Source organism: Salmo salar, chromosome ssa25 (genome assembly GCF_905237065.1).
Source record: "Salmo salar chromosome ssa25, Ssal_v3.1, whole genome shotgun sequence".
NCBI lineage: Eukaryota > Metazoa > Chordata > Actinopteri > Salmoniformes > Salmonidae > Salmo > Salmo salar.
The window spans coordinates 26,327,782-26,343,253 of record NC_059466.1 but is presented as its reverse complement, the minus strand read 5'-3'; the positions used below and the strand labels follow the sequence as shown (position 1 = coordinate 26,343,253).

General features: G+C 42.1%; 1 protein-coding gene across 2 annotated transcripts in view; it reads left to right on the top strand.

Moving 5' to 3' along the window:
* Nucleotides 1-15,472, top strand: part of slc12a8 (solute carrier family 12 member 8) — a 35,102-nt gene that overhangs the window by 14,066 nt on the left and 5,564 nt on the right. The window contains exons 3-8 of one of the 2 annotated variants that reach the window (XM_014173763.2): nucleotides 2,498-2,644; nucleotides 3,403-3,594; nucleotides 3,795-4,026; nucleotides 14,568-14,681; nucleotides 14,845-14,932; nucleotides 15,173-15,260. In XM_014173763.2, coding sequence (XP_014029238.1) covers nucleotides 2,498-2,644; nucleotides 3,403-3,594; nucleotides 3,795-4,026; nucleotides 14,568-14,681; nucleotides 14,845-14,932; nucleotides 15,173-15,260 — 861 coding nt within the window. The remainder of the gene's footprint in view (nucleotides 1-2,497; nucleotides 2,645-3,402; nucleotides 3,595-3,794; nucleotides 4,027-14,567; nucleotides 14,682-14,844; nucleotides 14,933-15,172; nucleotides 15,261-15,472) is intronic. The other variant, XM_045707566.1, reaches the window with a different exon arrangement.

Genomic DNA, 15,472 nt, shown 5'->3' with positions numbered 1-15,472 from the left:
TGGGGGGCAATCAATTCACATATGGTGTCCAGGGCACAGCTGGGGGCAGAAGGTGGTCTATAGCAAGCGGCAACGGTGAGAGACTTGTTTCTGAAAAGGTGAATTTTTAGAAGTAGAAGTTCGAATTGTTTTGGTACAGACCTGGATAGTAAGATAGCCTGCAGAGTTCTATCTCTGCAGTAGATTGCAACACTGCCCCCTTTGGCAGTTCTATCTTGGCAGAAAATGTTATAGTTAGGGATGGAAATTTCAGGTGTTTTGGTGGTCTTCCTAAGCCAGGATTCAGACACGGCTAAGACATCCGGGTTGGTAGAATGTGCTAAAGCAGTGAGTAAAGCAAACTTAGGGAGTAGGCTTCTAATGTTAACATGCATGAAACCAAGGCTTTTACAGTTACAGAAGTCAACAAATGAGAGCACCTGGGGAGTAGGAGTGGAGCTAGGCACTGCAGGTCCTGGATTAACCTCTACATCACCAGAAGAACAGAGGAGAAGTAGTATAAGGGTACGGCTAAAGGCTATAAGAACTGGCCGTCTAGCACGTTCGGAACAGAGAGTAAAGAGAGCAGGTTTCTGGGCACGATAGCATAGATTCAAGGCATAATGTACAGACAAAGGTATGGTAGGAAGAGAGTACATTGGAGGTAAACCTAGGCATTGAGTGATGAAGAGAGAGATATAGTCTCTAGAGACGTTTAAACCAGGTGATGTCATCTCACTTTTGGGAGGTGGAACAACATGGTTGGTTAAGGCATATTGAGCAGGGCTATAGGCTCTACAGTGAAATAAGACAGTAATCACCAGGACAGTAATGGACAAGGCATATTGATATTAGGGAGAGGCATGCATAGCCAAGTGATCGTATGGGTCCAGTGAGTGGTTGGACTGGCTGGGGACACGGTAATTCAGACAGTTAGCAGGCCGGTGCTATCAGTTAGCAGGCCGGGGCTAGCAAGCTAGCATAAGGGCCTTAGAGGGACGTCACGATGGGGGACAAGTCTGTTTTTGCCTCCTCGTGCGGTGACGTTGATAGTAGGGTTTAGTAGGGTTCCACGTAGCAGAGGGGTCCAAGTCCAATTGGCAATATGGGTATAGTGGTCCTCGAAACTGGCCGGTGGATCAGCTAACAGTCCAATATGCTATAGATAGCTAGCAGGCCGCGGTTAGCAGAATGGGCCTTCAGGGGACGTCGCGCCTCAGGGGCTACACCTTCTTGGAAATGCATTCAACACCATGGGCCAGAAAAGGTTGAATGCATTGGCCATGCTGTCAATCCTGTATGACTTCTGCCGCGTTCAAAACAACTGGAAACTCTGAACTGGGAAATCCCAGACTTCAGTGAGTTCAATACAACTGGGAAGTCGTAAAAAACAAGCTCCGACTGGGAAAATACGTTTTGAATGGCCATCCAACTCAGAAATCCAAGTTGGGCCTATTTCTAGAGCTCCGACCTGAAGATCACTGACGTCATGATTCAATCTTGTTTTTTTTTACGAGTTCCCAGTTGTCTTGAAAGGGCAAAAAAAATCCAGAGAATGCTAGACTTTTTGATGTCAGTTTGATGACAAAATTTGCCCACAAGGACCGTCGCGCCACCTTCCTGTTCAAGTGAGCACAGCACAACAGGGAGTCCAAACATGTATTGTATGCTGCTGCATTAATGATGCAATATGCCAGGGAGATATGTATACCGTAGCTAAGGAAGTAATACTAAGTGTAAGTTGTGTAGTAAGCTGTTAATAGCCCATGTGCCTCACCCTAATAATTAGTTCCCATTCCCCCTCATCATTTTGCCTACTGTTTTGACTTGGTGGTGCACATGTAGCCTATAGCCTGTTTTAGAGAAATGTAACAATCGAATATTGTAAGAGCTTTCATTGTCTGCTTATATGCCGCCTTTATTTATCCTACGGTTCTGACTTGGTGTACAGGGAGAATACTGTAAGAACAGCCCATGTTATGAATTCTGTCACAGTACATTTAAAAAGTGCTGAATAAATAGTTATATTGACTACGTTCGTCCTAGCTTGCTCATTAATGTCTTAATCGAAGTACGGATTGCCTCTTATCTGCTCGTCGTCCCATTATGCCATAGTTTGTACATCTCAATTGTCAGTAGAAAACACATTTGTTTAAGCAAGTCAGCCATGTTTTTTTTAAGTCAGTAAATGAGGCTGAATGAACTGTTTCGCTGCCAGACAAGGCTCTGCTGTTAGCCAGGTGTAGCATTGGTAAGGATTCACTCCATGGTGCTGAAAAGAAAGCTCTGCTATTGGGACAGCTTTATGTGGGCCCAAACTGTTTGTGGGCACCGTTTGTCACTGTTATAGTGCAATTCATTGCTTGTTTAGTGTTGTGTAGTGGCTTTGTTGGCATGCGTTAAAAGCAATATTTTCTTTTTTTTTGCCCCACCAAGATTTACATGCTAAAATCTCCACTGGACCAGACTATAAAAGTTGCGCCGGTCTGGTAAAAATGTTGTCTATTCTAAACTGCAGGGTTCACGCCATCTCTCTCAGCCATGGTGGAGGGTGAAGCTGTTTGTGTGGGAGCCTGTCCTGTTTGGGACGTGGGACGGAGTCTTTACTACCTGTATGATCAACATCTTTGGTGTGGTGTTGTTCCTCCGCACTGGGTGGCTGGTGGTGAGTTGGAATTTCATTTAATTTCATTCAATACATTTATTTGACAGGGACAATGCACACCAATCAACATTTATGTCAATTTACCAGATTTGGCCAGCTAGCAAGTTTTCAACTGTAGTCCCAGGGCAGGTAGATGTAGGCAAGAGTTTGCTCACCTAGGGGTCTGCATACTGAACAGGCGGACCACAGGCTGGATCCAAACCCAGAGCAGGGTCAATATAGACCACTGGTCCTGACCCCCCCCCACCCCCAAAGTGTGTAATAGAACTGTCGGGCTTCAACCCCTGGTATCATATGTTCACACAAGACATGGCAAATTTTGTAGAATAGCAGGACATTTGCTTAAAACTGCCAAATTTCTATCTGCCCCATGGGAAAATGTGTAGAATTGTAGGGAATGAGCATTCAAACGGGAAAACTTTCTCTCCTCCATCAAGAGGGGTGTGAACAGTTTGGGGTTGCATGGGTTGAGAGGTGAGGGTTTGTTACTATGCCGATAAATGACAATATCCACACGGCCCTTTGCCACCTAGGGAATTTGTGTCACTGGACCTTCTGAAATAGTACTTGAGTAGCTCTGCCCTACGGTGTGCACATGTTGGTTCTATAGCCCAGCACTAAAACACCTGATTCAACTCGTCAAGGGCATTGTGATTCATTGATTTGTTGAATCAAGTGCTGGGCTGATCTAGACATACAAGGACCTGTTCCATATATTGTATGACTTTATTTTTGTTTTTTTCTCTTGATGATGTAAGGGGAACCTAGGTGTATTGCTAGGTATGCTCCTGGTATCCGTGGTGGTTATCGTTGCCCTGGTAACAGTGATGTCAGGCATCGGCGTCTGCGAGCGCTGTGGGGTCGGTAGTGGTGGAGTATACTCCATGATCTCTACTGTCCTGGGAGGAAGAGTAGGTGGGACCGTGGGGCTCCTGTATGTTTTCGGCCAGGTGAGAAACACCGTGTGTGTACATGTTTTCATTCCCCCTTCATCCTCCTGCAACCCTTTGCATATGGTAAAGGACAACTTACCTTCAGTCAACACACCTTTTTAAACAAAAATTATATAGCTAAATAAATAAAAGAAGAATCAATATATGTTTACATACAAGATCTCATGTATGTCTTCTGCGTGTTTTGATTTCAACAGTGTGTGGCTGGAGCCATGTACATCACAGGGTTCTCAGAGTCTATCGCCGAGCTCCTGAGCCTGCAGAGTGAATGGGCCGTTAGAGGGATGTCTGTGGCTGTCCTGCTCGGCCTTCTGGGTATTAACCTCGCCGGGGTGAAATGGATCGTCCGTCTCCAGCTGATACTACTGGCCGTGCTGGCTGTCTCAACGCTGGACTTCGTTATCGGGACGTTTTCCCACCTCGACCCAGGTGTGTTCATGGCATAGCCTACAGTAGGCCTGCTGATGTATTCTGCTTGACAAATCTCCTGGACTGTAGTGTAAAGTGAACTGACAGAAGGGACTTTAGTGCCAAGAGTGGCATAGTGGTGGTGTGAGGAGTTGTTATTTTTTAGCCTAGATCAGTGGTTCTCAAACCTCTTCTTGGGGGACCCCCAGACGTTTCACAATTTTGTTGTAGCCCTGAACTAGCTCACCTGATTCACCTAGTCATGGGCTTGATCATTTGTTAACTAGTTAAATCAGTTGTGCTAGTTCTGGAATAGTTCAAATACATTGGGTCTCTGAGGAGAGGTTTGAGTACCACCGGCTTAAATCACAGGTTCAATTAACAATTTTGTCCAGTAGGTGTCACTGTGGCATAATATAGCCTGGAGGATAACCACAAGCTTTCTCTGCACTGCATTTACTGTAGACTTCAGAGTTCATCATTAGCCATCTCTCAGCCCTTTAGCTTAGTTGCAAATGTACTGCACCTCTTACTTCATACTCGCCATACTCTTATGCAGTAGTAGTAGCCTATAAACATAACTAGTTCTTCCCCTTGGTCAAATAAAATCAGAAATGTTTTTGGCTGTAGAGAACCTTATAGGCTCCCCATCACAGTTTGACATTTCAAGACTGTGTGTGTGTGTGTGTGTGTGTGTGTGTGTGTGTGTGTGTGTGTGTGTGTGTGTGTGTGTGTGTGTGTGTGTGTGTGTGTGTGTGTGTAGTAGCTAATGAACAAAGATAATGCATACAGTAGAAAAAATGAATCATGTGCTTGACTGAGGGACTTACCCCAGGACACTTCAACTGGTGACTATTCAAGAAAATAAAGAAAAAGGAGCACTCTGTTTCTGCATTGATGTGAAAGATGTAATGCATACAGTAAACAGTGATGAGGCAAGTTTGATTGACTCAGGCAGCAGTCTTGTGTAATGTTTACCCAGAATGTTTTTCATGATGAGGATATGATGGGCGTGGTTTAGCCAGAATTTCTTTCTTTCCCCGTCCTTCAACCGGAAGTTGATCCCTGCTCTTCCCATTCTCACTGATTATCCACTTCCTGTCCAGTCAAAGGGAAGAGAACAGTCTGTGTTTCAAATGGAACCCTACTCCCTGTGTAGTGCACTGATTGTGGCAGGGGCTATCAAAGTGGGGTCCGCAGAGTTACTGCAGGAGGTCTACGGTCCGATTTATTATTGTTACTCATTTTTTTGCACTTCTTTTTTAATGAATATTACTAACAGATTAAAGTGTGTAATACAATGTAATAATATTCATGTACAATTTATGTTCTTAACCCTGGGCAACGTGGGCCTGTGGGGCTCACAGGGATATTGATATGAACAGTACTCCACCAATTATACATTTTTCAAAAAATATATTCTTTTACATAAATGCAGTGTAATTTAAGCTTTAGAACTGAAAAGTTTGCTCTGCCTCATGGCAAAATGTGTAAAATTTCCGAAATTTGCTTTAAATCTCTCTGCCCCATGACAAAATTCACTCCGATGCCAAGAGGCTGGCTTTGTAAATGGTATCGGCAGACATCATAGTAAAACTCCTTGTAGGCTATTTTTATTTGTGTTCTGATTACGAGGGGGTCCCTGATATATTTGCAATCACAAAAGGTGTCGCTGGACCCAAAACGTTTGAAAACTCCTGTATAAGAGAATAGGGTGCCATTTGCCATTTGTTCCAGTAGGAGCTGGGTGTTTCTCCTTTCTTTCTCTCAACAAACCACAAAGAACACTACGTAAATGGTGATGCTGGTGGTGATGGGGGTTGGTTTAGTTCAGGAAGCTGAAACCTTAAACCTTACCCCAGACTTTTGCACACCATGTCTCTCCTTTCCAGTCCAAACCTCTCATCCCTAATGATCCTCTCTTTCTCAGTCAGAACCCAGAGCCCAGATCTGGATCCTAAATGGCTACCTATTCCCTGCATAGTGCAGTACTTTTGACCAGAGACCTATGGGAATAGGGTGACATTTGGGACGCACCCCAGAGCTGCCATAGGGATCACATCTTGTAGTTATGGCCTAGTGAAACTGATGCCCAGGTCTTTCCTAATAAGTTGCTGCTGTGTTTTGAGGTGATCTCATGCTTTGGCTCGGAGCCACCCTGTCCTCCAGTCTAGGAGAATAGGACTGCGTCTGAAATGGCAACCTATTTCATAAATAGTACACTACTTTTGACCAGGGCCATTAGAGCTATGTTCAAAAGTTGTGCACTCAATAGTGGATAGGGTGCTATTTTGGATACACCCTTGGTTGGGGGATGTACGGCCAGGCAAATGTGTTTATAGTTTGATAACACTTTAGATCAGACTATCAGACTGGTGATTTTAGTAGAAGGCCAGCTAGGCTGGTCGACATAGGGTCAAGGTGGTATCAATGGTTAATGCTGACTTTTATAGCAAGATATATATGTATTTCTGGTCATGGATGAAGTAGATGAAATTCTGAAACTGAAGTGTCAAATAGAGCAGGTTTCAAGAATGACACGTTTTCTCATTTAGATAGGTTGTCTATGTTACGGAAATGTTGTAGTAAAGGATCGGTTACTGCTTATTACACTACTAACAGCCAGATGGTTGCAGTTTTCTTTACCTCATCTACCTGCCTTTATAGTGCCTTACTGACTGTGATTGTACTCTTAATGTCAGACAGCTAAGGCAGTGTAGAGGTCTGAGAGGTAAAGGAATGATTAGCAGTTCCTCGTGGAAGAATCCAGAAGCTCTATGCCACTCCCAGTAGTGCCATAACTTTGTAGTGAAATATAAATACATTTGAAACATCTTCTAAATCTCTAACATTTCTGCATCGTTATCCTGACACTGACCTGTGCTCTGTGTGGGAAAACTCATTATATGAGTCAAATGGGAATACATCTAACCCTTTGAAAGAGAGAACACGTTTTGATTTGTGAAGTAATCTTAACCTCCTTCCCCTGTTCATGTACCTGTTTAATGATGTAGTCTGACAAGTCATTCCTGGCTGCAGTAGCGTGGTCTGACTCTCGGGTAGAAAAAATACAGGAGACTCAGTAGTGTGTACACTGGATGATAAAGTCGTCATCTTCTTCATAACTAATATAATAATTATCGTCTGTCCTCACATTAGAGTCTGTGAATCATGCATGTGTTCATTTATTTAAGCAGGGGAATTTAAGGGTATAATTCCTGTAACCAAAGGTGTTGTCACTTCATCACAAAACACCATTTGCCACTCTCTCTCCTCTCTCTTCTCCCCCCCTTTCACTTGTCCCTCCTGATCTTCATTTGAACTCTTTTCCAGATTGAACGGACAGGAAGTTCCATAATGTGTTTCGTGGTTTGGGTGGTAGGGTGTTAACCGGGCTCACCCACATTTTTGGACAATGAAAAAAGAAAAGGCCGGAACACAAATTTGAGAGAGCTGCTCTTGAGACCAAGCGCCAAGTCATCACTTCCTGTGATATTATGAAGGGTCCTCCAATCAGAAGATCAGGGGCTCTTTCCAATGAATAGTGTCCTGGTTGTGGGTCATATCCAACTAAATAAATAGAAAGTGAATTATAGGATCTCTATGGTCATGACACCATTCTCCAGTCAGCACGCATGCATGCTTTTTTAAAAATGTATTTGTTTTACCTTTGGTCAGTGTGGGTGAATGAGAGGAGTTGGTAGAGTTGTCGGGTGAAGTTGGTGTGTGTTAACACCATGATGTTATATAAAGGTTGTGCTCGTGGACACTGGGGTTGTGTCCCAAATGGCACCCTATTCCCTATATGGTGCACTACTTTTGACAAGAACCCTATGGGGCTATAGGGAATAAAGTGCTGTTTGGGAGACAACCTGTCTGGGCCTGTCTGTTCTGTTGTACCACAGTTAGATTATCATTGTTTGGATAGAGAGAAGTCTCAATTGGTAATGTAATGTACAGCAATTTGGCGGGTATTGTTTTAAAATCTGACCTTGTTATTATAGTTGCCAAAAGCGAGGTTGGTGTTGGTTCGTTTTGTGGTGTTGCTGCAGTGTTCGAATGAGAGAACATGAGGTGCCTCTCTCTCTCTCTCTTTCTCTTACTCTCTCTTTCTCTCAATTACATTTTTCAAGTTAAGGGCTTTATTGGCATGGGAAACACATATGTTAACATTGCCAAAGCAAGTGAAGTAGATAATAAACAAAAGTTAAATAAACAATAAAAATTAACAGTAAACATTACACCCACAAATTTCCAAAATATTGTGTGCAAATAGTCTCTCACTCCCTTTCTCTCTCTCTCTCTATTACTGTCTCTCTACTCACTCTCTTTCTCTCTTTCTCTCTCATTCTCTCTTTCTCTATTTATTAGTTTCTCGCTCTCTCTCTCTTTCTCTATTCGTTTGTTGCTTTCTTTGTTCCTTTCTTTCTCTCTCTCACTCTCTCGTTTCTCTCGCTCTCTTTGTTTCTCTATTTCACTCTCTCGATCTCTTTCACTATTAGTTTCTCTCTCTTTCTCTTTTAGTTTCGCTCTCTCTTACTCTCTATTACTGTCTTCCCTCTCCCTTACTATATCTCTTTATTACTGTCTACCACACCTCTCAGACAGCCTACCTAAACCCTTCAATTGATTATTCTAGGTTAATTCCCAAACCATGCATACAATACAAGACACTGTGATAACCACTGCCGCACCTCACACAGTAAATTCCCTATCAGATACAGAGGTTCCATACTCTGGAATTCCTATCTTCACATTGCCAAAACATCATCATCATCATCCTTCAATAACTTCAAACATGGACTAGAGGTCACCCTGGTGAACCAAACTACCCAGTAGTCTCCTCCATGTAGCCTAACTCTCACATTCACATGTACACACACACATAATCAAACATGTTTTTTTCTTGTATATTGAGTATTCTGTGCCTTGCAAAAGTATTCATCCCCCTTGGCATTTTTTCTATTTTGTTGCATTACAACCTGTAATTTAAATAGATTTTTATTTTTATTTCATGTTATGGACATACACAAAATAGTCCAAATTGGTGAAGTGAAATCAAAAAATTATCTTGTTTCAATTTTATTTTAAACATTTAAAAACTGAAAAGTGGTGTGTGCATATGTATTCACCTCCTTTTCTATGAAGCCCCTAAATAAGATCTGGTGCAACCAATTTCCTTCAGAAGTCACATAATTAGTTAAATAAAGTCCACCTGTGGGTAATCTGTCACATGATCTGTCACATGATCTCAGTATATACACACCTGTTCTGAAAGGCCCCAGAGGCTGCAACACCACTAAGCAAGGGGCACCACCAAGCAAGCAGGCACCATGAAGACCAAGGAGCTCTCCAAACAGGTCAGGGACAAAGTTGTGAAGTACAGATCAGGGTTGGGTTACAAAAAAATATCACAAACTATGAACATCCCATGGAGCACAATTAAATCCATTATTAAAAAATGGAAAGAATATGGCACCACAACAAACCTGCCAAGAGAGGGCCGCCCACCAAAACTCACAGACCAGGCAAGGAGGGCATTAATCAGAGAGGCAACAATGAGACCAAAGATAACCCCGAAGGAGCTGCAAAGCTCCACAGCAGACATTGGAGTATCTGTCCATAGGACCACTTTAAGCCGTACACTCCACAGAGCTGGGCTTTACGGAAGAGTGGCCAGAAAAAAAGCCATTGCTTAAAGAAAAAAATAAGCAAACACATGTGGGAGACTCCCCAAACGTATGGAAGAATGTACTCTGGTCAGATGAGACTAAAATGTAGCTTTTTGGCCATCAAGGAAAACGCTATGTCTGGTGCAAACCCAACACCTCTCATCACCCTGAGAACACTATACAGCAGTATCATGCTGTGGGGATGTTTTTCATCGGCAGGGACTGAGAAACTTCTCAGAATTGAAGGAATGATGGATGGCGCTAAATACAGGGGAATTCTTGAGGGAAACCTGTTTCAGTCTTCAAGAGGCACAGAGGTTCACCTTCCAGCAGGACAATGACCCTAAGCATACTGCTAAAACAACACTCGAGTGGTTTAAGGGGAAACATTTAAATGTCTTGGAATGGCCTAGTCAAAGCCCAGACCTCAATCCAATTGAGAATCTGTGGTATGACTTAAAGATTGCTGTACACCAGCGGAACCCATCCAACTTGAAGAAGCTGGAGCAGTTTTGCCTTGAAGAATGGGCAACAATCCCAGTGGTTAGATGTGCCAAGCTTATAGAGACATACCCCAAGAGACTTGTAGCTGTAATTGCTGCAAAAGGTGTCTCTACAAAGTATTGACTTTGGGATGTGAATAGTTATGCACGCTCAAGTTTTCATATTTTTTTGTTTTATTTCTTGTTTGTTTCACAAGAAAAATATATTGCATCTTCAAAGTGGTAGGCATGTTGATCAATCAAATGATACAAACCCCTCAAAAATCCATTTTAATTCCAGGTTGTAAGGAAACAAAATAGAAAAAATGCCAAGGGGGTGAATACTTTCGCAAGCCACTGTATAATATACATGTATCATTAGTATGCTCTGTTTAAATTATTTGAAAAAAACTTTTTTGGTACTTATTTGTATATTGGGTTTTGTGGTGTGATTTTCATATAGGCCCTTTTAGATTTCCAACCTCATCTGCACACAGTTTCTACCAGTTTAAAAAAAAAAAAATCTGTGCTATTTTTTTCTTTCACTGTTTTTCTTTTATGCGAATAAATGAAACTTAAAACCCTACCCTCTCTCTCTCTCTCTCTCTCTCTGTCTGTCAACAGACAGACAGACAGACAGACAGACAGACAGACAGACAAGACAGACTGTCTGTCTGTCTGTCTGTCTGTCTTGGAACCAGCAGGGCTTCTGAAAAGGGTGGATAAACTTGTCATTAATCTGAGAGAACAAATTCTTTCCCATCGTAAGATAACCATGAGGGAAATGCTTGACGTTCTTACGTAGGCGGGTCTTACAGATTTGACCATCTGGATTAAACCTTTTAACCCCACGAGAACATGGCTCCGTCCCAAATGGAACCCATTTCCCTATGGAATTTGGTGCTATTTGGGATGCAGACTTACAGTACCTCAACCTCCGGAGGAACCACATGAACCATTACAAAGACTGCAGGAATAGTTTCTTGCAGCAGAATAACTTGATTCATACAAGCTTTTATTCATGGTCATTGAATACATTTCTTTATATTTTCCTGTTTTCTTAATTGATTGTAGGCTATTGTTTGTATAGGCTTACCATTTACTCCACAGTTGCTTATATAGCTGTACTGCTTGCTGTCCTCCCTGCATATCATGACCAGCTATGTGCACTGATATCTAAACCATCCATACTCCACATGCCCCATGTTAAATTTCATAACGAGGTGTGAACAAATCAGTCATGTCCATCTGACTGTATAGCAGAACAATTTTATCTCTGTGCTTTTCGTGCAGATGTTTGTCGGGCGCCTGTGTAAGGGTTGTTGTCTGTGAGTGAGCACACCCAGTCTATTTCTCTCTGTCAAAACCACAGTGCTGTTACAGCTAGCCTGCTACCTCTGTTTAGCTTGGCCAGTGTTACCATAAACTAGGTCCTGGTCCCCTGAGTGCACGCATCTAGGCGGGATGAATATGGTTCCTCTCCTGGACAGTTACATAAGGGGCTGGGTTATGGTTAAGTTTCTAATGGTCTGAGGTTGTCTGTCGGGATCAGAGCAGACACTTCTGTCTTGATCCGGGGGGTTAGGGTTAGTCTGGTTCCCGAGTCCAGCCCTGGTTTTACCTAACACTGGAAAAAAGACTAGGGTCACTCTCTCTCTATTACTCTCTCGTACTCTCTCGCACTCTCTCTCTTAGACTGCAGAATTAGGTTGCTGTTAAACAGTCAATTTGTTTTTCATCCTTCCAACTAAATATCCCAATATAATATCCCATGTCAGAAAAGTGTTGGGAAATGCGACGTAAAGAGGAGCGCTAGGTGAGCAGGAGTGAAGTCACTGTCGACATAAGACAGTTAAGACCCACATCATACCGGCACTCTGAATGAAGCCAACTTATCATCTGATCATATCCGGTGATTTCTTTATTCTGTATCAGCTGAAAATATTTTTACTTATACAGCTCACAGGCTTTTAGCATAGCCCCTTTTACACTCCTGGCTTACCACTACTAGCTAACCACTAGCAGCCTTGAAACACATTACTTATTTGCAGTTCAGCACAGCTCAGTTCTTGTACTGTTGCACAGAATCAAGATAAACCTTTACCATCATAGTAGACATTGAACGTCTATGAACCAAACTGGCTAGAACGCTGTTACATTACATTTACGTCATTTAGCAGACGCTCTTATCCAGAGCGACTTACAGTAGTGAATGCATACATTTCATACAATTTCATACATTTTTATTTTTATTTTTTTTGACCGACGGCAGCTATAGCTAGCCACATGTTAACCTGAGTGCTACTACTAGCAGCGGTAAATCCAAGTATAATGCCTAACACAAACATTGGCTAACATGATATCCTGAAAGTTATATTGGCCAATAAAGATCAGGCAGTTAAGCAAAACACTCTTGACATTCTCTCAACCAGCTTCATGAGGTAGCCACCTGGAATGCATTTCAATTAACAGGTGTTCCTTGTTAAAAGTTAATTTGTGGTATTTCTTTCCTTCTTAATGTGTTTGAGCCAATCAGTTGTGTTGTGACAAGGTAGGGGAGGTGTACAGAAGATAGACCTATTTGGTAAAATACCAAGTCCATATTACGGCAAGAACAGCTCAAATAAGCAAAGCGAAACGACAGTCCATCATTATTTTAAGACATGAAGGTCAGTCAATCTGGAAAATTTCAAGAACTTTGAAAGTTTCAAGTGCAGTTGCAAAACCCATGGTCGAATTTCTGCAAAGAAACCACTACTAAAGGACACCAATAAGAAAAATAGACTTGCTTGGGCAAAGAAACATGAGCAAAGGAATTAGACTGGTGGATTTGAGATTTTTGGTTCAGACCGCCGTGTCTTTGTGAGATGCAGAGTAGGTGAACGGATGATCTCTGCATGTTTGGTTCCCACCGTGAAGCATGTAGGAGGAGGTGTGATGGTGTGGGGGTGCTTTGCTGGTGACACTCTCAGTGATACATTTAGAATTCAATGCACAATTAACCAGCATGGCTACCACAGCATTCTGCAGCGATACGCCATCCCATCTGGTTTGCTCTTAGTGGGACTAGCATTTGTTTTTCAACAGGACATTGACCCAACACACCTCCAGGCTGTGTAAGGGATATTTGACCAAGAAGGAGAGTGATGGAGTGCTGCATCAGATGATCTGGCCTCCACAATCATTCAACCTCAACCCAATTGAGATGGTTTGGGATGAGTTGGACTGCAGAGTGAAGGAAAAGCTGACACCAAGTGCTCAGCATATGTGGGAAAAGCATTCCTCATGAAATTGGTTGAGAGAATGCCAAGAGTGTGCAAAGCTGTCATTAGGGCAAAGGGTGGCTACTTTGAAGAATCTAAAATATAACATTTGTTTAACACTTTTTTTGCTTACTACATGAGTCCATGAGTCCACTACATGTGTTATTTCATAGTTTATATATCATATATTAATATATATTTATTTATTTATTTATATATATTTTTTTAATACATTTAATCCAATTGGTATTTAGCTTATTCCATCCCCAAACACCATGCTAGATCTGTGTGAATGGGCCAGTTTGTTTTGCATGGCTATCTTTGTGTTTTTTTTTTATCATCTACTAGCGACATAACATGACAAAACTCTTTGGTCACTTTAGTACCTACTTACCCGATTCACTTCTATCACTGAAGCCACCTGCCGTTATGCTGTAGTAACACCGGTGAGGTCAGTGGACTTGGAGACTTCATTGACTGTGGGCACAGGACCATTTGTTTCCCTTAACTTCATGGTGAATCGACTCTTCCACTATTGGTAGCCATTGTAATCTTTTTGGACAAAGTGAGCCCTGCCTGTGACTTAAGAACCAGGCAGGGGTTCTCCTGACCCAGTCTGCCCACCGCATCATCGCTAAGCGGCCCCACTTTCTTCCCATCTTCTCGCATTTCAGGCCAAACATGCATGCCAATAAACAGTGGTTGTCGTGCACTGCCGCCACGCCGTTCCCTTCTTGACGTCAAAGCCGAAATGTATTGTTGGTAAATTGCGAAAATGGAAGTGTATAATTATTGTTTTTTAATAAACTTTTGCACAAGGTCCATTTTAAATGTAATATCATCAATCTATGTTAGAATTGTGGAAATATATTGTGCAACCTGCCCTTTAAAGCCTGCAGTAAGGATGCTTTATAACCTGTTATGAGCATGTATGAGCCTTAATAATAATCAGCACGCTTTCCGTAAAATGCTACCAGAAGTGATGGACTTAATCAGGGAATTGGGCAGGAGTTAAAATGCCTAAAAGCATTATGAAAACTTAATGAATGTAAAGATCAGATCACAATGTGCACACAAATAAGAGACTTAACTTTATGCTGAATCTCTGTTAAACCTTGGCCTTTGTGGATGGTTTGTTGTTTCAGAGCATGGCTTCGTAGGGTACTCCGAGGAGCTGCTACGTAAGAACACTCTACCAGACTACACGACAGGAGAAGGATTCTTCACTGTATTTGGAGTGTTCTTCCCCGCTGCTACAGGTGAACTACTATAACCATGTTTATAGCTGCTTACATGTTTACATTTTGGTAATTTAGCAGACACTCTTATCCAGCGTGACTTAGTATAATAGTTACAAAGGTTCTAATTATAATAGTTATAATATGACAGTTATAATTATATAGTCCTGTCCCTGGTGCGTAGGTGTGATGGCAGGCTTCAACATGAGCTCAGATCTGCAGAGACCGGAACACAACATCCCTGTGGGAACACTGGCTGCCGTCTGTACCTCGTATGTGTCTGTTGTTACCACCAACACTTATTACATTGAGGTGTTCCAGACTTGTTCCTCTTCTTTTTTTTTTTGCTGGGGATTTAAAAAACATTATACAATTTCATCTTTATTCCCACACCAATCCCAACATGCCATGAAACATTTAGATCTTGTGACATCATTTCCTATTTTTAGTGCGATGTGTGATCTTCCATCTAACTGATGAAAAACTGCTGGTGGTATTGTTGGCCACTACAGGTGGTTCCTGTATCTGGTCTTTGTGTTCCTGCTGGGAGCCATCTGCACCAGAGAGGCACTGCACTTCGACTTCTTAATAGCAGAAAAGGTAAACTCTCTCTGTCCATCCTCCTTTCCTCATTGTGACCATAGCGATTATTTCCTTTTGAAGAGCTTACTCTCTTTCCTATTGATGATCAAGTTCAGAAGTATTCATGTCCAACGTAGTTCATACTTCCTACACATTCTTCAACATTTTGAACAGACATAGGCTACTCAAGAATTGTCTGTGTGTTCCCTTATATCCTAACTGTGTGATAG